Genomic DNA, 27,957 nt, shown 5'->3' with positions numbered 1-27,957 from the left:
TGATAATGATTAACCGTGGAATTTAACCTACTTAAGTAGGGAAGTGAGAACACAGAGTGGGTGGTCAAGGTCAGTGAAATGTGGCAGAATTAATGGACTGTAGGTGCAATGAGTTAGAAGGATTTTTGGAGTTTTGTGATGAGAGAGTCAGCTAAAATATGAGAGATGGTATTCAAAAGTATGTTTGAAATTGAGATTATGAAGGGATCTCAGTTATTGTTAAAAGCGAGTTGCGCCTTGTGAACCATGTTAGTGGGAGGCAGGGAGTAGGCTGGAGGCAAGATCACTGGAGGAGGTTCATCTCCACCAGGAGTAAGGTAAATCTTGGTTTGCAAGAGTTCAAGCTACTAGGTCTATCCTTGAAGGGAAAGGGGTATTTGTAAGAAAGCTGATAGATTTCTACCCAAAGATGCTGGATCTAATAGGAAGACTGAGAGTGTTAACAGTTAATCTAAGATCTTGAGTGAAGAATCTGGATCTGGGCAACCCGGGGGCTGGGTCCCAATCTCCGGTGCCAGAGGCTCTGGGCGTTGCTAGGCAACTGGGAAAAGCCGCCCACACAGGTTCTGATCTTTGGCCCACTTCCGGTCTCTAGCCGGCTTTGACTCCAGCACTGCGGGGCGGACCTACCTGGCCAGAGGGGCCCGCGAGCCAGAGGGCCAAGGTGGCGAGGCAGGTGGGGTAGTTAGGAGCTCCAGGGACATCCTGGTGCGACTGAAGGACTGCCTCCCGTGCTGCCATGAAGAAGCTTTTCACATTATGGAGAAGGAAGGATGAGCCCCACAGTTCTTGCTCACACCTGCCCATAGGCGGGCCAGCCAGTATCGGTCCTCCAGCCCAGCCAGGCTACAACCTTAGAGATAAGGATTTAAAGAAACTTCACAAAGCTGCCTCGGTCGGGGATTTAGAGAAGGTGAAAGAGTATCTTCAGCTCAAGAAACATGATGTGAACATGCGGGACAGAGAACACAGGTGACCAGAGTGATGAAGGGCAGCATGGAGGGGAAGCTGGGGCCACTGGGTCCTCTACCCAGAAACAGGACTTGTCTGGACTACCCCACTGGTTGTCACTCTGAGTTTCCCATAGTGGAGAGGTCTGGCAACCACTGGCAGAGGGTCATACCCCCAACTTTCAGCTTCTTAGTTTTAGAAATGTTCACCTGGATATCTGAGGGCATTTGTGTCCTTCCCAATTCCCTCCACCCCTCCCACTGCCTTAATCTCCACTGGGCACTTCACCCTTTCCCCATGCTGTGGTTTTTCTCCTTTGGAATATACTGTCCCCAGCCACTAAGGTTTCCCATATTCCTAATGTACTAATAGGAAAAGAGTAGAGGCAACTTCCCAGAACAGTGATTACGATTTTAAGACTTTGAAAGAGCGAAACAATTAACTTTTTAATGTGGATCTCCTATGAAAAATTTTTTTCAGTTGTAGAGGATCTTCAAAAAGCTTATCAACAACCACTTACGGCAAAAACAAAATTAATTTTATATGTTAATAAATGAAGAGGTTATGTATTTAGCATTAATAACAGAAAATATGTACTATATGTGCCTACCTTAAAATCTTGTGGGGAGTTTTCAGGTCATAGGGTATATAAAGCGTCATCTTTCATTGTAATACGGCAACTGGAAACTATGGTTAGAGGATCTGTGTCAACTTGCTCATAGTTTTACCTCCTCTTTTAATAAAATCAGAGTTATCTATTCAATAATTTATCTGACTTTTATCCTACACCAGTCCTCTGAATTTCTTTACAAGGTCATCAATAACCTCAACATGACTTTATTCAGTGGTCAATTCTCAGTCGTACCTGGCAGGCATCTCAGCCAAGTCTCTTACTTTCCTATCAGTAGTATTTGAAATATCGTCTTGTCTTTTAGAACATTTGGTTCACTTGGCATTTCTTCTACTTCTGTGGACAGTTCTTTTCAGACTCCTTTGCTGGTTTCTCTTCATCTTCCTGATTGGTAAATATTTGAGGGCTCAGACCTCGAAATAATTCTCTCTCTGTCTCTCTCTTAATCCTCACCTGCCTGATGAAGAGAGATCGTCTGTAACTGTATTCCAATGCCTTCCAACTTTTAATCTCCAGCTAGAACTCTCCCCTGAACTCTAGACTCATATATATACAAATGCCTACACTATCACTTGATATCTAACAGGCTGTGGTGTGCTGGTAAATGTTATATAACAGGCTCTTGAGTGGGGGTGGGGAGAAAGGAAGAGAATCCCTGATTTCCACCTACCAATGTGATGTCAAGCGGCTCGAATAATTCCTGAAAATTTAACAATGGGCTTGTGAGAGCCACTAGCTCCACCCCGTCACTGCTTAGGAATCTCAAACATCCGCATACTGCGCTCCTGTTATTCCTCCTCCGACCTGCTCTTCTCTTTCTATAAATGCCAAATCCTTTCTTTCAGTTGTTTAGGCCAGAACCCCTAGAGTCATTCTTGACTACTCTCATTCTTTCACATCCTTCATCTCATTCAACAGCAAATCTTTTTGGGTCTACCTTCAAAACATGTTTAAAATCCAGCCATTTCTTGCCACCTTCAAAGGGACCACTCTAGTCAAAGTCACCATCATATCTTAATGAGAATTACTGCAGTGGCTTCCCAGGTAGTTTTCTGTCTTTTAACCTTTCCAATTTATTCTCCACACATTAGCCAGAATGATCCTCTAAAATGTATGTCAAGTGATGTCCTTCCTTGTCCTAACAACATCCACTGGCTTTCCATCTCATTAGGGGTAAAAGCCAAAGTCCTTCCAAAGGCTCATACAACCCTACACAACCTTCACCCCCTCCCTGTTATCTCTCTGATCTTAGTTTCTACAACTCTCCCTTTCATTCATCTCCAGTTACCCTGGCCTTTTTAGTGTCCACAGAAATGCCAGACATGCAGTTAGGGCCTTTGGACTTGCTGGGTCCTTTGCCTGGAGTGCTTCCCCACCCAGATATCACAGACCACATGGCTCGGTCTCACTTCCTTCAGGTGTTTGTCATCTTATCAGTGAGAGCTTCCCTGGCTACTCTTCCAACAATTGTACCCCCTCTCCATGCTGACATTTTCTGTTCCTCTTCCTTGCCTGATTTTTCTCTTTAGCACTTAATACTGTCTGTTGTACCTTGTATTTTAAGTTTTTTCGTTGACCTCTTCCACTAGCCATGTATGATCCATAAGGTCAGGTATTTTTGTTTTGTTTGCTGCTGTATCTTCATCACCTAGAACCTTGCCGAGCCATAGTAAGTGCTGAATTAATATTTTTTGATGATTGAATACATATACATATATATATATATACACATACATAGATAAATATGATAATTTAAAGATATTATTCAGCAATAAAATGATATCTCTTATTAATAAAAGAAATGAAATTACTGATACATGCAACAACATGGATGAATCTCGAAAGTGTCCTAAGTCAAAGAAACCAGATACAAAAGACTATATATCAAGTGACTCCTTTTATATGAAATTCTAGAAAGGCAAAATTATAGCCAAAGAAAGCAAATTAGTAGCTACCAGGTGTTTCATATGGGGACTGGAGGAGGGGGATTGATTGTAAAGGGACATGAGGGAACTTTTTAGAGTGATAGAAATGTTCTTTATTATGTTTATGGTGGCAGTTATATGACTATATATTGGAAAAAACTCATAAAACTGTACACTTACATTTTTTGTATATTATACCTCAATAAGGCTGAATAAAAAAAGTCTCAAACTCTATATTCTATTTGAATATTTGTGTGTGTGTGTGTAGAAAGACTGAGAATGGGATAAAATCTGAGAGGATACATACTAAACTTAAAACACTATTTCTGAAAAGGAGATGAGATTTGGGCAGAGGAAGTAGGTAGAGTGAGAATGGTTATGGGAGACTTCTGCTTTGTGTTATTTGAATTTTTTAAACGGTGAATTATAGTGGTTTATTGAGGGCTGCATAAACTCATTTTAGAAGCACTGTGCAAGGGTCCCTGATGCCTCATGTAAATATATGTACATATAAATAATGGCCTTATGGAAATAATATTCTAAATATGTTTTCTAGTAAAAATAATGATAATAAAAGTGGAAATTTCTGGTTAGGAGAGAATGGGAGAAACACCATGACAGTTAATGAGCAGGTTGTTCTGAAGGCCATAGTGGCCCAGTAGGAATAACATTGTTTTTGGAATAAAAATCTGAATTTGAGGCCTTCCCTGCATTTGTATGACCTTGACCCTAAATCTCCTCATCTTGTCAAATCAGAACTATTACTAGATAGATGTTTTTTAAACCAAGATCTGCAAAGCCCCATTGAAGACTATTTCTTATTAAACCAGAGGAGCTCCCTGTTAATGTGCTTTGCTTATTTAGCTAATATTTATGTTTTCATTTTGAGTTCTGTGCCCAATGAGTTTGAAAGTGAATTGAAGATGTCTAATATCTCTCCTAGCTATAAAATTAAATTACTTTTATGGTTTTTATTTAAAAAGTCCCTCAGATCTGTAGGTTGCCTTGTAGGTGAAGGCTCAATTCCAAATGAACACTTTCAGTCATACTACTCAAACCCAGATTAGATCTAGAGTGCCCGGCCTACAGTGAAAATAATGTAATGATCTAGTATGAGGTAGTTTCCTTGGTTACTTCTCCACTCACCCTGAATTCTAAGTTATCAAGAGCCCAAGTCTGTTGATCAGAGGGGTAGTCTCACGATGAGATGTAATTCAAAACTGCAGCTATGTTCTGGTCCTGCACCATGTGTAACCGATAACACCTCTCATTTCAGCTTCCAGTGTTAGTGACTCTTCACACCCATCTGAGTCATGCCTTTTGCTAAAGTTCAGTTAGAGATTTCTGGGATCCGACAATCCTTCACCTGTCCACAACCTCTGCTGACAATAGTTTCACTGGTATATAAGAGAGTGAGAGACTGGGAGAAAACAGAACTTGAATGAAACAGTAGGACACCAGCTTGCCTGAAACTCTAGAAACCAGCACTAGGCCTCACAGGGATTTAGATTTCTTATAAGTACTATGAGTTAAAAAGAGTTAAAAGTTTAAACTTTTTAACGTTTTAACTTTAAAAAGTTTAAAATTGTAAGTATTTATTCTTATAGTATAAAGTCTTCACTTGGTAATGTGATACATTAATAAAAGTTGTGGAATTTTGAGAAATGGAATACTATACTTGGTTTTAAAGTGTTTCTCTAAGATTTCTGTAAATATACGTTTTGCATTCAACTATTTCAAAAAATAGAATGGTTTTTGTTTTTGACATTAGGTGAAAAAACATTGACATTGAAGCACTTACATTATATGTGTACACATTTGGTAAAGGGTCATAACAAGGACATCGTTTGCTGCATATTCCAATATTCCATATTCTTAATTCTGTGGAATTAAGAACAGTTAAATCTAAAACTTGGAATGGAGGCAATCTGTATATTCTTACGACATTTTGTGTTTTTAAACCAGGGTGACTCATTTAAAAGGATGCCAAGTATTCTGAGTAAAAATCTTTATAAGACCATCTTGAAGGTTGAGTGATATTGTAACTTTGGTAATGTTTCATGTCTACTCAAGATAGATTAGTCTTGTTTTCAGATTTTGTGTAAAATACCACAGGACTATAATTGCTCAATACTTCCTTAAAAAGCTGAAGCTTCCATAGATATTTTATTTTATTGAATTTGTGTCTGATTTCCTATGTTCCTTGGGGATACAGATGGGCTCTGAGATTTCATAAAAGTTTAATTGTCACATAGGCTTTATTTATTTATTTATTTATTTTAACATCTTTATTGGAGTATAATTGCTTTAAAATGGTGTGTTAGTTTCTGCTTTATAGCAAAGTGAATCAGTTATACATATACATATGTCCCCGTATCTCTTCCCTCTTGCATCTCTCTCCCTCCCACCCTCCCTATCCCACCCCTCTAAGTGGTCACAAAGCACCAAGCTCATCTCCCTGTGCTATGTGGCTGCTTCCCACTAGCTATCTATTTTACATTTGGTAGTGTATATATGTCCATGCCACTGTCTCACTTTGTCCCAGCTTACCCTTCCCCCTCCCCGTATCCTCAAGTCCATTCTCTAGTAGGTCTGCGTCTTTATTCCCGTCTTGCCCCTAGGTTCTTCATGACCTTTTTTTTTTTTTAGATTCCATATATATGTGTTAGCATACGGTATTTGTTTTTCTCTTTGTGACTTACTTCACTCTGTATGACAGTCTCTAGGTCCATCTACCTCACTACAAAAAATTCAATTTCGTTTCTTTTTATGGGTGAGTAATATTCCATTGTATATATGTGCCACATCTTCTTTATCCATTCATCTGTCAGTGGACACTTGGGTTGCTTCCACATCCTGGCTATTGTAAATAGAGCTGCAATGAACATTGTGGTACATGACTCTATTTGAATTTTGGTTTTCTCAGGGTATATGCCCAGTAGTGGAATTGCTGGGTCGTATGGTAGTTCTATTTTTAGTTTTTTAAGGAACCTCCACATTGTTCTCCATAGTGGCTGTATCAATTTACATTCCCTCCAACAGTGCAAGAGGGTTCCCTTTTCTCCACACCCTCTCCAGCATTTACTGTTTGTAGATTTTTTGATGATGGCCATTCTGACTGGTGTGAGGTGATACTTCATTGTAGTTTTGATTTGCATTTCTCTAATGATTAGTGATGTTGAGCATCATTTCATGTGTTTGTTGGCAATCTGTATATCTTCTTTGGAGAAATGTCGATTTAGGTCTTCTGCCCATTTTTGGATTGGGTTGGTTGTTTTTTTGACATTGAGCTGCATGAGTTGCTTGTATATTTTGGAGATTAATCCTTTGTCAGTTGCTTCATTTGCAAATATTTTCTCCCACTCTGAGGGTTGTCTTTTTGTCTTGTTTATGGTTTCCTTTGCTGTGCAAAAGCTTTGAAGTTTCATTAGGTCCCATTTGTTTATTTATGTTTTTATTTCCATTTCTCTAGGAGGTGGGTCCAAAAGGATCTTGCTGTGATTGAGGTCATAGAGTGTTCTGCCTATGTTTTCCTCTAAAAGTTTAATAGTGTCTGGTCTTACATTTAGGTCTTTAATCCATTTTGAGTTTATTTTTGTGTATGGTGTTAGGGAGTGTTCTAATTTCATTCTTTTACATGTAGCTGTCCAGTTTTTGCAGCACCACTTATTGAAGAGGCTGTCTTTTCTCCATTGTATATTCTTGCCTCCTTTATCAAAGATAAGGTGACCATATGTGTGTGGGTTTATCTCTGGGCTTTCTATCCTGTTCCATTGATCTATATTTCTGTTTTTGTGCCAGTACCATACTGTCTTGATTACTGTAGCTTTGTAGTATAGTCTGAAGTCCAGGAGGCTGATTCCTCCAGCTCCATTTTTTTCCTCAAGATTTCTTTGGCTATTCGGGGTCTTTTGTGTTTCCATACAAATTGTGAAATTTTTTCTTCTAGTTCTGTGAAAAATGCCATTGGTAGTTTGATAGGGATTGCATTGAAGCAGTAGATTGCTTTGAGTAGTATAGTCATTTTCACAATGTTGATTCTTCCAATCCAAGAACATGGTATATCTCTCCATCTGTGTGTATCATCTTTAATTTCTTTCATCAGTGTCTTATAGTTTTCTGCATACAGGTCTTTTGTTTCCTTTGGTAGGTTTATTCCTAGGTATTTTATTCTTTTTGTTGCAGTGGTAAATGGGAGTGTTTCCTTAATTTCTCTTTCAGATTTTTCACCATTAGTTTATAGGAATGCAAGAGATTTCTGTGCATTAATTTTGTATCCTGCTCCTTTACCAAATTGATTGGTTACTTCTAGCAGTTTTCTGGTAGCATCATTAGGATTCACTATGTATAGTATCATGTCATCTGCAAACAGTGACAGTATTACTTCTTTTCCCATTTGGATTCCTTTTATTTCTTTTTCTTCTCTGATTGCTGTGGCTAGGACTTCCACAACTATGTTGAATAATAGTGGGGAGAGTGGGCAACCTTGTCTTGTTCCTGATCTCAGTGGAAATGGTTTCATTTTTTCACTATTGAGAATGATGTTGGCTGTGGGTTTGTCATATATGGCCTTTATTATGTTAAGGTAAGTTCCCTCTATGCCTACTTTCTGGAGAGTTTTATCATAAATGGGTGTTGAATTTTGTTAAAAGCTTTTTCTGCATCTATTGAGATGATCATATGGTTTTTCTCCTTCAGTTTGTTAATATGGTGTATCACATTGATTGATCTGCATATATTGAAGAATCCTTGCATTCCTGGGATCAACCCCACTTGATCATGGTGTATGATCCTTTTAATGTGCTGTTGGATTCTGTTTGCTAGTACTTTGTTGAGGATTTTGCATCTATGTTCATCAGTGATACTGGCCTGTAGATTTCTTTCTTTGTGACATCTTTGTCTGGTTTTGGTATCAGGGTGATGGTGGTCTCGAAGAATGAGTTTGGAAGTGTTCCTCCCTCTGCTATATTTTCGAAGAATATGAGAAGGATAGGTGTTAGCTCTTCTCTAAATGTTTGATAGAATTCGCCTGTGAAGCCATCTGGTCCTGGGCTTTTGTTTGTTCGAAGATTTTTAATCACAGTTTCAATTTCAGTGCTTGTCATAGATCTGTTTATATTTTCTCTTTCTTCCTGGTTCAGTCTCAGAAGGTTGGGCTTTCTATGAATTTGTCCATTTCTTCCAGGTTGTCCATTTTATTGGCATGAAGTTGCTTGTAGGAATCTCTCATGATCCTTTGTATTTCTGCAGTGTCAGTGGTTACTTCTCCTTTTTCATTTCTAATTCTATTGATTTGAGTCTTCTCCCTTTTTTTCTTGATGAGTCTGGCTACTGGTTTATCAATTTTGTTTATCTTCTCAAAGAACCAGCTTTTAGTTTCATTGATCTTTGCTATCGTTTCCTTCATTTCTTTTTAATTTATTTCTGATCTGATCTTTATGATCTTTTTCCTTCTGCTAACTTTGGGGTTTTTTAGTTCTTCTTTCTCTAATTGCTTTAGGTGTAAGGTTAGTTTGTGTATTTGAGATGTGTATTGCTATAAACTTCCCTCTTAGAACTGCTTTTGGTGCATCCCATAGGTTTTCAGTTGTCGTATTTTCATTGTCATTTGTTTCTAGGTATTTTTTGATTTCCCCTTTGATTTCTTCAGTGATCTCTTGGTTATTTACTTGCACAGTGTTTAGCCTCCATGTGTTTGTATTTTTTACAGTTGTTTCCTGTAATTCATATCTAGTCTCATAGCATTGTGGTCGGAAAAGATACTTGATATGATTTCAATTTTCTTAAATTTACCATGGCTTGATTTGTGACCCAAGATATGATCTATCCTGGAAAATATTCCATGAGCACTTCAGAAGAAAGTGTATTCTGTTGTTTTTGGATGGAATGTCCTATAAATATCAATTATGTCCCTTTTCCTTAATGTGTCATTGAAAGCTGTGTTTCCTTATTTATTTTCATTTTGGATGATCTGTCCATTGGTGAAAGTGGGGTGTTAAAGTCCCCTAGTATGACTGTGTTACTGTCAATTTCCCCTTTTATGGCTGTTACCATTTGCCTTATGTATTGAGGTGCCCCTATATTGGTTGCATACATATTTACAATTGTTATATCTTCTTCTTGGATTGATCCCTTGAGCATTATGTAGTGTCCTTCTTTGTCTCTTGTAATAGTCTTTATTTTAAAGTCTATTTTGTCTGATATGAGAATTGCTACTCCACCTTTCTTTTGATTTCCATTTGCATGGAATATCTTTTTCCATCCCCTCACTTTCAGTCTATACGTGTCCCTAGGTCTGAAGTGGGTCTCTTGTAGACAGCATATATATGGGTCTTGTTTTTGTATCCATTCAGCCAGTCTTTGCCTTTTGGCGGGAGCATCTAATCCATTTACATTTAAGGTAGTTATCGATATGTATGTTCCTATTACCATTTTCTTAATTGTTTTGGGTTTGTTATTGTAAGTCTTTTCCTTCTCTTGTGTCTCCTGCCTAGAGAAGTTCCTTTAACACTTGTTGTAAAGCTGGTTTGGTGGTGCTGAATTCTGTTAGCTTTTGCTTGTCTGTAAAGGTTTTAATTTCTCCCTCGAATGTGAATGTGATCCTTGCTGGGTCGAGTAATCTTGGTTGTAGTTTTTCCCCTTTCATCACTTTAAGTATGTCCTGCCACTGTCTTCTGGCTTGCAGAGTTTCTGCTGAAAGATCAGCTGTTAACCTTATGGGGATTCCATTGTATGTTATTTGTTGCTTTTCCCTTGCTGCTTTTAATATTTTTTCTTTGTATTTAATTTTTGATAGTTTGAGTAATACGTGTCTTGGCGTGTTTCTCCTTGGATTTATCTGTATGGGGCTCTCTGTGCTTCCTGGACTTGATTGACTATTTCCTTTCCCATGTTAGGGAAGTTTTCAACTATAATCTCTTCAAATATTTTCTCAGTCCCTTTCTTTTTCTCTTCTTCTTCTGGGACCCCTATAATTCCTATGTTGGTGCGTTTAATGTTGTCCAAGAGGTCTCTGAGATGTCCTCAATTCTTTTCATTCTTTTTTCTTTATTCTGCTCTGCGGTACTTATTTCCATTATTTTATCTTCCAGGTCACTTATCTGTTCTTCTGCCTCAGGTATTCTGCTATTGATTCCTTCTAAAGAGTTTTCAGTTTCATTTATTGTGTTGTTCATCATTGTTTGTTTGCTCTTTTGTTCTTCTCAGTCCTTGTTAAATGTTTCTTGTATTTTCTCCATTCTATTTCCAAGATTTTGGATCATCTTTACTATCATTATTCTGAATTCTTTTTCAGGTAGACTGCCTATTTCCTCTTCATTTGTTTGGTCTGGTGGGTTTTTACCTTGCTCCTTCATCTGCTGCATATTTCTCTGTCTTCTCATTTTGCTTAACTTACTGTGTTTGGGGTCTCCTTTTCACAGGCTGCAGGTTCGTAGTTCCCATTGGTTTTGGTGTCTGCCCCTAGTGGGTAAGGTTGGTTCAGTGGGTTGTGTAGGCTTCCTGGTGGAGGGCACTGGTGCCTGTGTTTTGGTGGATGAGGCTGGATCTTGCCTTTCTGGTGGGCAGAACCGCGTCCAGTGGTGTGTTTTGGAGTGTCTGTGAATTTATTATGATTTTGGGCAGCCTCTCTGCTAATGCGTGGGGTTGTGTTCCTGTCTTGCTGTTTGTTTGGCATAGGGTGTCCAGCACTGTAGCCTGCTTGTTGTTGAGTGGAGCTGGGTCTTAGCGTTGAGATGGAGATCTCTGGGAGAGCTTTTGCCATTTGATATTACGTGGGGCCAGGTCTCTGGTGGACCAGTGTCCTGAACTCAGGTCTCCCACTCAGAGGCTCAGGCCTGATACCCGGCTGGAGCACCAAGACACTGTCAGCCACACAGCTCAGAAGGAAAGCTAGAAAAAATAAAGAAAGAAAGGAAAAAAATAATAAAGTAAAATAAAATCAAATAACTAAAATAAAAAATAAATTATTAAAAATAAAAAAATAAGAAAGTAATAAAAGAAAAGAAAGAAAGAAAGAAGAGAGCAATGAAACCAAAAAACAAATCCACCAATGATAACAAGTGCTAAATAGTATACTAAAAAAACAAACAAAAATGGACAGACAGAACCTTAGGACAAATGGCAAAACAAAGCTATACAGAGAAAATCACACAAAGAAGCATACACATACACACTCACAAAAAGAGAAAAAGGAAAAAATATATATATCTATAAAAACAGGAGGAGAGCAGCCAAATCAATAAACAAATCTACCAATGATAATAAGCTCTAAATACTAAACTAAGATAAACATAAAACCAGAAACAAATTAGATGCAGATTGCAAACTCAAAGTCTACAGTTGCTCCCAAAGTCCACTGCCTCAATTTTGGGATGATTCATTGTCTATTCAGGTATTCCACAGATGCAGGGTACATCAAGTTGATTGTGGAGATTTAATCCACTGCTCCTGAGGCTGCTGGGAGAAATTTCCCTTTCTCTTTTTGTTCGCACAGCTCCTCGGGTTCAGCTTTGGATTTGGCCCTGCTTCTGCACGTAGGTCACTTGAGGGTGTCTGTTCCCCACACAGACAGGATGGTGTTAAAGTAGCAGCTGATTAGGGGGCTCTGGCTCAGGCCGGGAAGAAGGAGGGGTACGGAAAGTAGAGTGAGCCTGCGGCAGCAGAGGTCAGCATGATATTGCAACAGCCTGAGGTGCCCCGTGTGTTCTCCCGGGGAAGTTGTCCCTAGATCACGGGACCTTGCCAGTGGCGGGCTGCACAGGCTCTCGGGGTGGGGGTGAGGTGTGGCTAGTGACCTGTGCTTGCACACAGGCTTCTTGGTAGCTGCAGGAGCAGCCTTAGTGTCTCATGCCCATCTCTGTTGTCCTCGCTGGTAGCCGCAGCTCATGCCCGTCTCTGGAGCTCATTTAGGCTGTGCTCTGAATTCCCTCTCCTCATGCACCGGGAAACAATGGTCTGTTGCCTCTTAGGCACGTCCAGACTTTTTCCCGGACTCCCTCCCAGCTAGCTGTGTTGCACTAGCCCCCTTCAGGCTGTGTTCACGCAGCCAACCCCAGTCCTCTCCCTGGGATCTGACCTCAGAAGCCTGAGCCTCAGCTCCCAGCCCCCACCCGCCCTAGCGGGTGAGCAGACAATATTCTCAGGTTGTTGAGTGTTGGTCGTCACCAATCCTTTGCATGGGAATCTCTCTGCTTTGCCCTCTGCACCCCTGTTGCTGTGCTCTCCTCCATGGCTCCAAAGCTTCCCCCCGACCCACTCCCCATCTCCACCAGTGAAGGGGCTTCCTAGTGTGTGGAAACTTTTCCTCCTTCACAGCTCCCTCCCACTGGGGCAGGTTCTGTCCCTACTTTTTTGTCTCTGTTTTTGCTCTTTTCTTTTGCCCTACCCAGGTACGTGGGGGAGTTTCTTGCCTTTTGGGAAGTCTGAGGTGTTCTGCCAGCATTCAGTAGGTGTTCTGTAGGAGTTGTTCCACATGTAGATGTATTTTTGATGTATTTTTGGAGAGGAAGGTGATCTCCCCGCCTTATTCCTTCACCATCTTGAAGGTCCCCCTGTCACATAGGGTTTAGACTTCAATTGGAAGAGTGAAATATTCAGCAGGCATGCAGCAGCGACACAGCAGCCACTTCTGGAACACCTCCTGGGAATTACTCAAATGCCAATTACTTTCTCTCAGAGAAAGGGAAATTGGTTTTGTTTTTGCTTTTTGGTTTTTGTTTCTTTGTTTTAATGAAAAAAGGAAACTGGAGTTGGAAAGAGAATTAGATCTAAAGATTGAGTAAAAGCCACCTACGTTCCTTGAGACTAAAATTTTGAGATATATATAACAGTGGGTGAAGGGGATGGATCAAAATGTTTGTTAGGATTTGCTATGCTACTGCAAGGAGTTATTTTAGGTCAGCTTAGAGCCTTTCAGCCCCATATGTTCAGGTTGAAGACTGGAGAAACTTCCTATTACATAAGGAAATATACCTTTAAGCCAAATTATGGATGTCAACAAAAAGGCTAATCAGTGCTTTTCCTGTGTCACGATTTCTGAGAAAACAAATTAGTTATCAGAAGTTTGTTTGGTAAGGATGGAATCGTGGCAAAACAAGGTAGATCATTTTGAGGGATATTTCATCTAGACCATGATGTCTGAGGAATCATTTTTGTTCTACACAAAAACAAAGTATTCCTTTCCAATGACTGGGAAGTATGGGTTTCTTAAATTCATATTTTCTTTACCATGAAGGATGTTAATCATGGATAACTTCTGGTTTCAGTCTATCACTTAGCTGACCATCCTCTTTCTGATTACACTGTTTCTTCAGACAGAATGACATAATTGGTTAGGTTTCTGTTTTTTTGAATTATAGTTATAGTCTTGCCTTCCAGAGATTATATTCAGGTAAACTTGATTTATTTTTATATTAATAAATATTTTTTAAATTTATTTTTAAAATAAAATAATTAATTTATTTTTTAAAATAATTAAATTATTTTAATAATTTTAAAAATAATTAATTTATAATTATTTTAAAATAATTTTATTTTTAAATTAAAAAATAATTAATTTATTTATTTTTTATATTCAGGTTTTTGTATTTCCAAATTGTTCAAAATTATTTTTATATTTTTTGGGTTTACTCCCATAAATGGTAAGTTATATCATCATGTTTGGATTTTATGAGCCTAGTTCTTTGAAAGTTACCTTATTTTCAAGTCCTTGTGGGCTACATTTTGCTACTCTTAGTGTCAATAACAGGTCTGTTTAGGTACCCATAAAGTACTTCTGAGGACCTAAAATGAAGCGGGAAAATGGCATCTAAAATCTTTTGTTTGGGACCTGGGCTACCTGTATATAGACTTTGTATTATGAAATTATCTTAAAATAGGATATAAAGCTATCACCTTCACAAATAAATATAAGTTTATTGAGGGTTAGTCCAGGCTAAAAGCTACAAAGTTTAAATGGAGCTCATTAGTATCTGTCATACTTCATGACTATATGCTTGGTTTCTGGGGGGCTACATAGAATATGGTTCTTTGAGAAGTAGAAATTATTTTAATAACTGAAAATTAGGTTGAGATCTACAGCTTAAAGAGTACTTAGGCTTTCACCTTTGTGTTCACTTCTTAGATGCAAATGACAACTTTAATAGCTGAGCAAAGAGAAACACACACACTAGGTGTAGTATGCCATGCAACAGGCAAACATAGGCAATGTCTTTTCCTCCTGTTAGCTGGTATATGTATCTTAGGTTTTGGAGATCATTTCTAGATATAATTGGATGTCTAATTTTATCATTCTCCAAGGCTCAGACTCCATTTTGGTGTTTGAAATAAACCTATTTTTTAACTCATAGTTAAATTTTCTTTGAAGTGAAACCAGTTAAATATTTGATCTTCAGGCATTTGCACAGCTCTTTTAATTCAGTAAAAAGCAATTATAATTCATTAAATTTTGTGTAAATATAAATAAGTACACAAAGCAAATACCTTAATAATATATGATCTGGCATGTTCTTGGGCATAGCAGATAACTTCTCAAAGTAAGACTTATCTATAACTTTGTGTTTCATTATATTGATACAGAACACCTTTGCACCTGGCCTGTGCTAATGGATATTCAAATATTGTATCTCTCTTAATTGAGAAACAGTGCAAAGTAAATGTCTGGGATGGTGAAAACAGATCTCCATTGACTAAGGTATGCTGATTTTTCCTTTTCAATTGAATTACATTTGAGTTCTTCTCCTAGTTAACCTTTGTTATATTTCATATTTTAAAACATAGTATTAAACATTAGTTTAATATATCAGATCCTAAATAGTAAATTGGTTACCCATCTATTCTTTTTGTACTGACAGGCAGTACAGTGTGACAAGGAGAGTTGTGCTACTATTCTTCTAGAACATGGTGCAGACCCAAACCTGGTGGATTTATATGGCAATACTGCTCTTCATTATGCTGCCTGTCATCAAAGTGACTCATTAGTTGCAAAACTGCTTGAACACAAAGCTAATCTTGAAGCTCAAAATAAGGTAGTCTTCTATTAAAAACAATACATTATATTTTAGAAAGCAGTAAAAGAATGTATTCATTGCAGATAATTTATATCTGTTGAGACATGTTATATAAAACATGAATTTTACAAAATGAAATTAGGGAGAAGGAGAAGGAGAATGAGATTATCAAATATTGATAAGGTTTTCCTTTTTAAATAAACCTTTCTCCATTTCATTTCAGATTATAATCTTGACCTCCAAAGCAACATGAGGTTTAACAATTATAACTGTTCAAAGAAGTACATCACATGAGAAATACTTGATTTCCCTATAAATGAACATTGATTAAAAATCATGAAGACTATGTCCTTTTATATTTTATTTGTATACTCATGAATAGTTATAATAGAGTAAAATTAGAAAATCACTTGTTATACTAAAAGTAATCCAAGTCACCTATTAAAACTTTATGGATAACTGATTAATATATGTTTTTAAGCTTCCTAACACTTTAGTTCACTGATACTTTATCTGCATGACAGGCCAAAATAAGTGCCACCCTTGGAAGTTTAAATGAAACCCTAGGAAACTCAGCTGTAACAACATTATGAAATGTGAATTGATGGTTTGCAATATTTATGTTAAATTCTAGGTGCTCACTAATTAAATACTCCAGACTGCTCTTGCCCACAATTTGAATTAAGCCTAAAGTAGAAACTTTAATTTTATTTTTTGACTGGCCAACTATATTTTATTTTATTATTTATTTATTTTTATAATTTTTACAATTTTATTTTGATTTTTTGACTGGCATATATATATTCTTTTATAGATTCTGTTCAATTATAGGTTATTACAAGATACTACAGAGGTTTCTTATAAGCATACTTATTTTTTAAATTGAACCTAATTGAAAGGTATGTAATGTTGGTACAATATTTTAAATAATCATTTTGAAATAATTTTTCCAGGATGGGTATACTCCACTTTTACTTGCCATTACTGAAAATAATGCAGAAATGGTAGAATTTCTTCTGAAGAGTGGGGCAGATGTGAATGCTTCAGATAAGAATCAAAGGTATAATTAATGTTAAATAAGAGCATATAACTATAGCTATCTAACAGGAATATATACACATGCACACATATGTTAAATTCTAGGTGCTCATTGCTTAAATACTCCAGGCTGCTCTTGCCCTCAGTTTGAATTAAGCCTATAGATATATCATATATGTATATATGAGACACATTTTTGAAACTGAAAAGATTTGGCCATATGATTTTGGACAAATTACCTAGATTCCCAGGATCAATTTTTCTATCTGCAAAATCAAACAGTTGGGCCAGATTGGTATGTTATTATTGCTATTATTTTTCTTAACATTAGAATCTTACACAGAAACTCAATCTCTAAATCCCAGATGCTGTAGTTAAATGGGGATAGGGTACCCAGAGTCCCAGACACTCCCCTCCATAGAATTTTTGAGACACCTCCTGGAAAACACTAGTGTTCCCAGGAGCAGGGATTGAAAACCACTGAGCTAGCTGCTTCCTAGAGATTCTTATCTTTAGACCTCATGATATGATCTGTGATTAGCACACCTTTTTGAGTAGATCTGCTCCACATTTTACATTCTTACCCCAACTCTTTTCCTGATCATACATTTAAACAGTAAATTTAGAAGACTCATTTTTTAAAAAGTACAAGACATGGTTAAGATTCATAAATGGACACATTTATATCTCTTGCTCCAGAACAGCCCTTATGATTGCTCTCAGTGATGAACCAACAAGTTTAGTCAGTCTTCTCCTTCAGCAAGAAGTGAATCTATCTTGTCAAGATATTTATGGATTCACGGCTGAGGAATATGCTTCTTTCAATGGTTTTACTATGTAAGTGATACTGCATATCTTTTAACAGTTGTGTGGAATTTGAGCATAAGCAAAGAAACACGAACCCCAAAGCACAAAGCACACGATAGGGGTAAACACATGAAGAACTCTGGACCCATGGATCCAAGGATGTTTGATTTTCCCCGTCAATATAAGAACAGCAATATAGGGCCTAATCAATATAAGAACTGCAGGTAGGCTGAGTCTACAGATTAATAAATTCCCAGTGGCATGGGAATTTGAAGTATGCCAGAACAGGGATTCCAGCAACTAGTGACATACCATTAATAAAACATATGGGCAATAGAGGAGATTGGCAGTGATGGCTGGGTAGGAAGACCCTGAGTGCACCTCCTCACATGGGCACACCAAAATTACAACTATTTACAAAACAATCATTGATGAAAAAGACTGGAATTCACCAGAAAAGATCTTCTACAACTAAAGATGTAAAGAAGGAACCACAACAAGATGGGTAGGAGGGGCAGAATCATGATATAGTCAAGTCCCATACCCCCAGGTGGGTGATCCCCAGGTGGGAGAATAATTACAATTGCAGAGGTTCTCTCAAGGGAGTGAGGGGTCCAAGCCCAACATCGGCTTCCCAGCCTGGCGGTCCTGCACCAGGAAGACAAGCCACCAGAGCATTTGGTTTTAAAGGCCAGCAGGGCTTATTTTTAGGAGTCCCAGAGGGCTGGGGGGAATAGAGACTTCTCTCTTAAAGGATGCACACAAAATCTCACACTCTCCAGGACCCAGGGCAGAAGCAATAATTTGAAAGGAGCCTGGGTCAGACCAGGTGCTGTTCTTGGAGAGTCTCCAGGAGAGGCAGGAGGCAACTAGAGTTCACCCTGGGGACATAGACACTGGGGGCAGCCATTTTGGGAGCTTGTTCTATCACATGGACACTGGTGCTGGCAAGCACCATTCTGGAATCATTCCTCTAGCTTATTAGCCTCAGGACGCAGTGCTGCCCTGGCCCAACAGTCTGTAGGCACCAGTGCTGGATGCCTCAGGTCAAGCAATTAACTGGGCAGGAACACAGCCCAACCCACAGCAGACAGGCTACTTTAAGACCTCCTGTGCCCACAGCTGCCCCTGGACAGGGCCCTGCTCACCAGAAGGCCCAGGACCCAGGCCCACACTCCAGTGCATAGGCACTAGAACTGGGACCCCCAGGGCCCTCCAGCCAGAGACCCTAGGACCCAGCTCCACCCACTAGTGGGTAGACACCAGCCACAAGACAACTGCAGCCCTGTAGCCTGTGGACCTGGACCACCACTAGCAGGCCAGACCCTGCCCAGGGACCTGGCCCCACACACCAGGTTCTAGCCTTGGGACCAACCTCACCCACCAGCAGGCAGAGAGCAGCCACAAGACAACCATAGCACTGCAACCTACAAATCCAGCCCCTCCACCAGCAGGCCAAATCCTGCCCTGTGACCAGCTGGGCCCTGGTCCCACCTACTACCAGGCCAACACAAGCTTGAAGACACCCTGGACCCTGTAGCCAACTGTGTCAGGAAGTGGCCCCACCCACCAGCAATTTGGCACCAGCTCTGGGACTCCTGGGCCCTGCAACCAGACCCCAGGATCCAGCTCTGCCCCCCTGTAGGCTTGCACTAGCCCCAAGACCTGGTTTCACCCACCATTGGGCAGGCAATAGCACCAGGGTCTTCTGGACCCTGACTGTGCCCACTAGTGAGCCAGCACTAGCCACAGGGCCCCCCAGGGTTCTAGAGTCAGCCACCTCATAACCTGGCCCTGCCAACCAATGGGGCAGGGCCTGGCAATGAACCAGACCAGGGGCCAAGAAAGCCTACAAGACTGCCCATAGTAATCAGCCTGCCACAAAAGAAGGACCCATACAGCCCACATAAGGGGCAACCCCTAGAGCATATAGCTCTGGTGACAAGAGGAGAGTGCACTGCTGGGATGCACAGACCTACAAAAAGGCCACTTATCCAAGGAAATGTAACCAACCTACCAGATACATAAAAATAAAAACAGTGAATTAGGCAAAATGAGGTAAAAGGGAACATGTTCCAAATGAAGGAATAAGATAAAATCCCAGAATAACTAAGTGAAGTAGATAGGGAATCTACCCGAGAAAGAGTTCAGGGTAGTGATTGTAGCAATGATCAAAGAACTCAGGAGAAGATGGATGCACAGACTGAGAATTTAGAAGTTTTTAACAAGGTGTTAGAAAATATAGAACAACCAAACAGAGTTGAAGAATACAATGACTGAAACGAACAATCAAGTAGAAGGTATCAACAGTAGACTAAATGATACAGAGGAACGGATCAGTGAGCTGGAAGATAGAGTAGTAGAAATCACTGATGCTGAACAGAAAAAAGAATGAAAAGAGTTTAAGAGATCTCTGAGACAACATCAACCACACTAATATTCACATTATAGGGGTCCCAGAAGGAGAAGAGAGAAAGGGGCTGAGAATATATTTGAAGACATAATAGCTGAAAACTTCCCTAACGTGGAAAAGGAAACAGCCTCCAAGTCCAGGAAGGGCAGAGAGTCCCATACAGGATTAACCCAAAGAGGAACACACCAAGACACACTGTAATCAACATGGCAAAAACTAAAGATAAAGAGAGAATATTAAAAGCAGCAAGGGAAAAGCAACAAGTTACACACAAGGGAACTCCCATAAGGCTATCAGCTGACTTTTCAGCAGAAACTCTGCAGGCCAGAAGGGAGTGGCACAATATATTTAAAGTGATGAAAGGGAAAAGCAAGGCTTTCATTTAGATTTGATGGAGAGAACAAAAGTTTTACAAAGAAGCAAAAGGTAAAAGAGTTCAGCACCACCAAACCAGTTTTACAAGAAATGTTAAAGGAACTTGTCTACACAAAAAAGAAAAGGCCACAACTAGAAACATGAAAATTATAAAAGAAAACAACACATCAGTAAAGGCAAACGTACAGGAAAGGTAGGAAATCATCCACACACAAAGCTAGTAAGAAGGTTAAAAGACAAAAGTAGTAATATCATCTATATCCACAATAAGCAGTTAAGAGATACACAAAACAATTAAATATAAAACATGATATCAAAGATAGTAATTGTGAAGGGAGTAGAATAAAAATGTAGGGTTGTTAAAATGCATTTGAAATGTAGAGATCAGCAAATGGAAATCAAGAGAAAGCTGCATGGCAATACGGATACCACACAAAATGGACTTTAAAACAAAGACTGTTACAAGAGTCAGAAAAGGACAGTACATAAAAATCAAGGGATCAATCCAAAAAGAAGATGTAATAATAGTAAATATATGTGCATACAACATAGGAGCACCTAAATACATAAAGCAAATATTAACAGACATAAAGGAAGAAATAGACAGTAACACAATAATAATAGGGTACTTTAACACCCCACTTATATCAATGGACAGATAATATTCAGACAGAAAATCAATAAGGAAACACTAGCCATAAATGACACATTAGACCAGATCAACTTAATAGATATCTAAAGAACATTCCATCCAAAAGCAGCAGAATACACATTCTTTACAAGTGCACATGGAACATTCTTCAGGATAGATCATATGCTAGGCCAAAGCAAGCCTCAGTAAATTTAAGAAAATTGAAATCATATCAAGAATCTTTTCCAACCATAATGCTATGAGACTAGAAATCAACTACAAGAAAAAAACTGCAAAAAACACAAACACATGGAGGCTAAACAATATGCTACTAAACAACCAATGGCACTGAAGAAATCAAAGAGGAAATCAAAAAATACTTGGAGACAAATGAAAATGAAAAAAACCACAGCGAGATATCACCTGGATGAAGAAAAAGTGGTATGTGTATATACAATGGAATACTACTCAGTCATAAAAATGAATGAAAATTTGCCATTTGCAATACATGGATGGATTTGGAGAGTATTATGCTTAGTGAAATAAGTCAGAGAGAGACAAATACTATATGATATCACTTATTTCTGGAATTTATAAACAAACTAGTGAATATAACAAAAAAGAAACAGACTGACAGACATAGAGAAAAAACTAGTGGTTACCAGTGGGGAGGGGAAAGGGGGCAGAGGCAAGATACGGGTAGGGGATTAAGAGGTGCAAACTACAGTGTATAAAATAAATAAGCTACAAGGATATATTGTATAGCACAGGGAATACAGCCAATATTTTACAATAACTATAAATGGAGTATAACCTTTAAAAATTGTGAATCAATATGTTGTACACCTGTAACTTATATAATATTGTACATCAACTACACCTCAATAAAGAAAATAAATGTATGGGCAATAGAGTTGGGCAAAAGATGATTAATCCACACAAGCCCCTTTCATTGTTTTTACATATTAGTAATGTAAATATTTTGTTCGTTTTGAATATTATTGTTAATTTGTTATTAGCTAACTATAGTTTAAGTTTTCAGAATTCTTAAGTATATTCTCATTATACCCAAAAGACAAAACTTTTCATGATGAACATGAATTTCTGATTTTCAGTCAATGAGAAATAAGATGCAATGAACAGAAATTATTTTATAGCTAATGAATTTAAACAACATATAGAATATTTTCTTTATAATTTTAAGGGCAATTTTAAATTATGCATAGGTATTTTTTCTAGTTTATTTTCTTATTCTTCTTCCATCTACTTTATTCACATTTTAACAATACCTTTATATCTTTTAATCATTAATTTCATATGAAAATCACAGGGGGAGAGAGGAAGAGAAGGGGGAGAGGAAAAGTAAAATAATTTTCATATACACATTCAGATGTTTATTTTAAATGTCTTAATTTAATTGAACTTTAGAAAATAAGGAATTCATAATCTATTAAATATGTCAACCATAATTGAATACAGTATTTCCTTCTTTGCAATATTGGACATGGGTACTTTTTTTACCTTGGTATAAGCAAACCATATGTTTAAAAATTTAAATAAAATAAAGAGATAAATTACTGGTGAATATCTGTAGTATAAAAAGGATTATTTGCTTTATAACAGGGGTTCCTAACTGTTCATTCATCACTTAAAAACTTTGGATATATGAAACTAGGAGACACATATATCTGTACAATAATATATTTAATGGTCTGAAAACAGTACTTATTTATCTAAATAACTTGTTTACATCTATATGTCTTATGAAGCTATTATTGGGTAGGTAGATAAGTAGGAAATTTCACAATCTTCTTTCATCTCCCCTAAGTGGTTTTTAGAACATTCTTTTTGTAGTTTGCTCCATCACTAATTTAAGAATAAATGACTATGGAATTTTTATCATCTCAATATTACTTTAATATCGCCAATGTTGAAAATTTTAAGAGCATTATATTACTTTTCTTTTTTCCAAAGAGGTAAAAGGGAAGAGAGGTAACTTCCTAATGACTAAGCAATTAGGATGTGAAAACTATCAGCATATAATAAAAATTGCAAATGACTTTAAGCTGCAATCTAATGCCCCCATCCTGTTTTTTGTTTTTGCCCTTCTTTTGTAATGGGAACTAAGCTTTCTGTAATTGTGACTTTTGTTGGTTAAGTAGCTATTGCCTATCTACCATAGTGAGTACACAGCCTCTATTTTTTAGTACCATTTGTTAGCTCTCTTTCCTGGTACATAAAGTCTGCTGCTTTGTTCAGAGTGGAAGCATAGAATAAATATGTTTCTCATATACATAGTTTTTTAAAAATAAGTGAAACTGTCTCAAATGAGGGAATTATATTTAGATATTTATTTTACAGTTAGCTTTACCCCATACATTGCCTCATTCCTTTCACTGAAATTCTGAAATCATATGTCTATTAATGAGTGGCTAGAATGGGCTCTTTTCAGGCATGGAGAAAAGGTTTATTCTTTACTGGATATGGTTCAGTCTTAGACTGAGTTAACTGTCTTCACTTTGTCAATTTACTGTTAAGCCCAAGTGTTATGAGCTGAACTGTGTTCCCCCCAAATTCACGTTAAAGTCCTTTCTCCCAGTGCCACAGATTTTGGATAACTACATTTGGAGAAAGGGCCTTTAAAGAGTTGTTAAGTTAAAAATGACTGTGGATTAGGGTGGTCCCTCATCCAATTTGACTGGTGTCCTTATAAGAAGAGGAGATTAGAGGGACAATTTATGTGAAGAGGCAGCAAGAGGAAAGTCATCTACTAGCCAAGGAGAGAGGCCTGGAACAGAGAGATCCTTCCTGTGGCCCTCATAGGAAACCAACCCTACTGGCACACTTGATCTTGGACTTCCCGCCTCCAGAACTGCAAGTAAATAAATTTCTGTTGTTTAAGCCACTCAGTCTGTGGTATTTTGTTATGGGAGCCCTAGCAATCTAATACACCAAGTATAACTTAAGCCACTTTTTCTACCTTGCCAGTGGCTTATCTGTGGTTATAGGAAAAAAAGAAGTGCCAGAAAATGGGAGTATGTGAAATAAAAATGGCGTCTATTGATGGAGTTGGCTTGAGAGGAGGCGTGAGGTCAGCTGTGTGTGATATGCTTGGAAAGGCATTAGCTAATGTCTACAGTTTTGACTTGATAATTAGGTATTATGAATTGAACTGAATATTTATGAATGCTGGAATCCATATATATTTTCTCTTTGTGGATAGATATCACCAATTAATTGCTAATTATGAAAAGAAGAACGTTAAACAGATATCTAACTCTACAACTTTGGACTCTCTATCTGATACAGAAGAACTGGAGGAAGGTAAGAAGATGCAAAATGAACAAGTAGTTTTCCTTGTTGATTTTTATTTGTTTGGTTTTTAAGAAGGGACACAGTTTTTGCAAATAATATCTAGATTTGAAATTTTCTCCTATTTTGAAATGCTAAATATTTTTAAGCACCGTTCTTAGGAATATTGGTGATTAAAATATTCTGACACTGTTGAATGAAAATGTAATGTAAAAATATACTGAATGATTAAGACATTTTTATTGTCTCTTGAATAGTTATAAAAAACACTTTTTGCATGTATATAGAGATTTTCAAGATATACAACTATTAGTATATTTTTCATTTTATTCTGAAAATACTTCACATAAGTATATTTGATAATAGTTAATATAATATATGCCTAATCATTACATAAAACTTGAAATTAAGTAACAGTATTTGGGAAGATTTGAAAACAGCATGCATTAAAATAATTTTTGGTGCTTATTTTAAAAAATACATACATTTATTTAGGTCTGTAAAACAGCTTTTGTGTATGTGAGTGAATATGTCTTATGTTGGCATTTAAAAAAATGTTGGATGAACTAAAATGTCATACATTTATTCTCTATATTCACCAGCAACCACACTTCCACCCTACCCTTCACCTATAGTGTAAAAAAGAAAAAAAAAAAGAGAGCCTGATGAGAATAGGAGATCATTTAAATGCCACAGCTGTTCAAACACTCTCCATCCCCCCGAATGTATAGTTATGATACTTAGAACAATGCTTGGCTCTATTGATTCTAGGTGAGTAAATTTAAGAGAGAATTTCCCTAAGTTTCCCTTTTATAAACTTAATCTTATACAATCTTTCATGAAATTTTGGCTTTTTGGACTCTTGATCTACATCTTCATATCTCCCTCTCCTACAACTTCTCTTCTGTCTCTTTTTTAATGTCCACACAGCTATTAGAAGTAAAGAATTTCCGTGATTTTATACTTCATTTCTTTAGGGAAATAAAGCAGTAGAACCTATAGAAACACCTCTCCTACATTTTGTGTATCTCCTGAGGGCAAACAAAACCATGCTGAATCCTTTTACCCTGGCAATATATGTTTCTAGTTTCTAGTGAAATTTTAAATTTCACTATAATGTATCAAAGCATAAGAGAAATATTAGGTCAAGAAAATTATCAGAAGACACTGCAAAAGATGGCAAACTTAAAAAGTTATATTTCTGTCAGATTCAAAGGGGGTAACTTATTTTAAAATGACTATAAAATGCAGAAGTATCAATGCTAAATTATAATTGTGTTGTAGCTGAGACACAGAATTTAAGAAATATACTTAGGAGTGAAAATATTTGAACATAAATGAAGACATTAAAAATATCACTTATTTTCCAGACGTGTAACCTCATTTCTACAAATCCTTTGCTGCTGCTTGGATTAGAAAAGTCTATATTGAAAGAGCAGTTAAGTGAACTATCACAGAATTTTTGCTGACTACTCAATGAAGAAAAGTGGTAAATGGAGAGCCATTTTCACCTTAGAAGATGTGAAGAAATTTCAAAAGACAACCATCTATATTGTGACCCATCAGTTGAAAAAAAAAAAAATTTGTGTTAAGCATATGGGCAGAGAAAAACTTTTTAGTCAAAATATTAAATGAGATATTAGTAAAAGTAAACTTTGCAACATACTGTCTTAAGCATGCATTAGAACATTCAAATAAAGTAAAAATACTAACATTTCAGCTACAAAATAGAGGAAAAAATAGAAATAATCCTGTGTAAATGGAAATTCTCTTTCATTTACAAGGACCATCATTGATAAAGCCTTTTTGATTTTTTAGAAATACTATATTAATACGTATCCAGGGTATTATAGAAAAGAAAAAAAATGCACCACCCATAGTCTCATCACCCAAACAAAACATTTGTCAGTCAAATTTTGGGCATGTTTTTGTAGTCTTCTAAAATTTGCTTAGCTTTTTTTTTTTTTCCTCAGAGGAAATTTATAATTTTGCATTTTTCTTTTTAAAGACACGGTATATAGTTCACAGTTTTCACTGTGCTGCTTGCCATTCCTTAAACACATGCAGCTTGGTCCGGCTTCAGGACTATTCCCTGGAAGACTCTTCTTTAGGGGTCTCCTGGGACGGCTGCCTCGCCTCACATGGGACCTCAGCACAGCCTCCTGTGGCTGCCCTGCTGTTCACCTCTTACAGTGCTTTCTTTTCTGTCCCTTTCCTCCTTGCCTTTCGGATTGCAAACTCCATGAGAGCTTGAACTTTTTGTTCATAGTTAAATCCCCGTCACTTATAAAGTATTCAATTTGCTGAGTACATAATAACTGAAGCGTGTCAGGCACTATTCCAAGCATTTCACATATCTTAACTCATGTAGTCTTCACAGTCTTGTTGAGGTAAGTACTATTTGTATCCTCATTTTATGATGAGGATATTGACGTGCAGTAAGGTTAAATGACTTGCTCAAAGTTCCTGAGCTAGGAAGCTGAGAGCTGGGATATGAACCCCTGCTCTCTGGATTTGAACCTACCCAGTCTGACTCCAGGATTTGCTGCATTAATCAATATACCATACCATCTCTCTCATGAACAAATGAATATACATCATCCTTATAAACTTGATTTTTAATGGCTCAAAGTTTTGTGCATCATTTGCAATGTATTTAAACCATTCATTCATTTAAATATATTTGTTGAACTCCCCACTAGTGCTAGGAGATGTGGAAGAGCCAAAGTGGAGGAAACACCTGACAATTCCTGACAGCAACTCAACACACATTTAATTTTCACTATGGTTTAGATCAGTGGTTCTCAAGTGGTGGCAACTTTTTGTCCCCCAGAGGATATTTGGCAACGTCTGGAGAGAATTTTGGTTGTCAACACTATGGAGGAATACTGCTAAATAGCCCATAATGCACAGGACAGCCCCCTACAAGTCCTTATCGGGCCCCAAATGGCAACAGTGCCCAGGCTGAGAACCTCTGATCTCAATTCTATATTATGTACTGGGGCACAAAGAAGAAAAAGGTATCTTTATATCCTCTGCCCTCAATGATCTCACAAATGTTTAGTCTGCCTTCCACCCCAGTCTTTGTCAACTTTCAAGTTAGTGAGGATCAGGCCTTTACCATTGGGTTGGCCAAAAAGTTCATTCAGGTTTTTCCCTAGGATGGCATGGGAAAACCCGAACGAACTTTTTGGCCAACCCAATATTAGCATGGGAGAGGGAGTGATAAACTATTAATACTTACAGCAGGTTAGGGTGGGTCAGAGGTGATTTAAAATAAAAGAGAAACCTTTCGGCTGGGCTTGCCTTCATAAGTAAAGTTTCTCTGGGTGTTCCAAACAAAATGTACCCATCATAATAAAAGTTAATTCATAATAGAGACACAAGCCAAGGACCCAAGAATCAGAGGACGGAGAGATCATTTATGGAACCTTGACCAAGGTTAACCTTGGTGGAGAAGAGAGGGTTTGAATCAGGTCCTGAAGGCTGGATGGAATTTTGACATGGGACATCTCATAAAAAACTAGATAGGATAGAGAAAGAACTTTGATATTTTATAATTGAATTTGTGTTTACTACCCATTTGGGGAAAATGCATACTTTAAAACAGTATGTTGTAGGGCAGGTGTAGTACAGCAATATTTGACTTGAGTTTAATTGCCAGCTCATTGTTTTTCATTCTCTCAAGTATTTAAAATCTTAGAATGCTATTACATTGAGAATTCCTTTTTAGTGTGCCTGGTAATGTCTAAAATAGAGCACATTTACTCTTAAGAAGTTTAACAGCAGAAAACACCTATTTAATCCAACTTTAGGTGAATATTTAAATTTCCTCTAGGCAGCCATATAAATAGACTACTTTTCTC

At 37.6% G+C, this 27,957-nt stretch overlaps 1 protein-coding gene across 1 annotated transcript; it reads left to right on the top strand.

The window, feature by feature from the left end:
• Nucleotides 1-739: 739 nt before the first annotated feature.
• On the top strand, nt 740-17,398 carry ANKRD7 (ankyrin repeat domain 7). The gene is given in 7 exon segments (XM_007195142.1): nt 740-785; nt 837-972; nt 15,085-15,199; nt 15,360-15,533; nt 16,469-16,575; nt 17,253-17,343; nt 17,345-17,398. Coding segments are annotated over 7 exon segments (723 nt in total).
• The last annotated feature ends 10,559 nt before the right edge of the window (nt 17,399-27,957 follow it).

Source organism: Balaenoptera acutorostrata, chromosome 7 (genome assembly GCF_949987535.1).
Source record: "Balaenoptera acutorostrata chromosome 7, mBalAcu1.1, whole genome shotgun sequence".
NCBI lineage: Eukaryota > Metazoa > Chordata > Mammalia > Artiodactyla > Balaenopteridae > Balaenoptera > Balaenoptera acutorostrata.
Note: the sequence above shows the minus strand (reverse complement) of the source record. Positions and strands in the feature narration are given on the sequence as shown.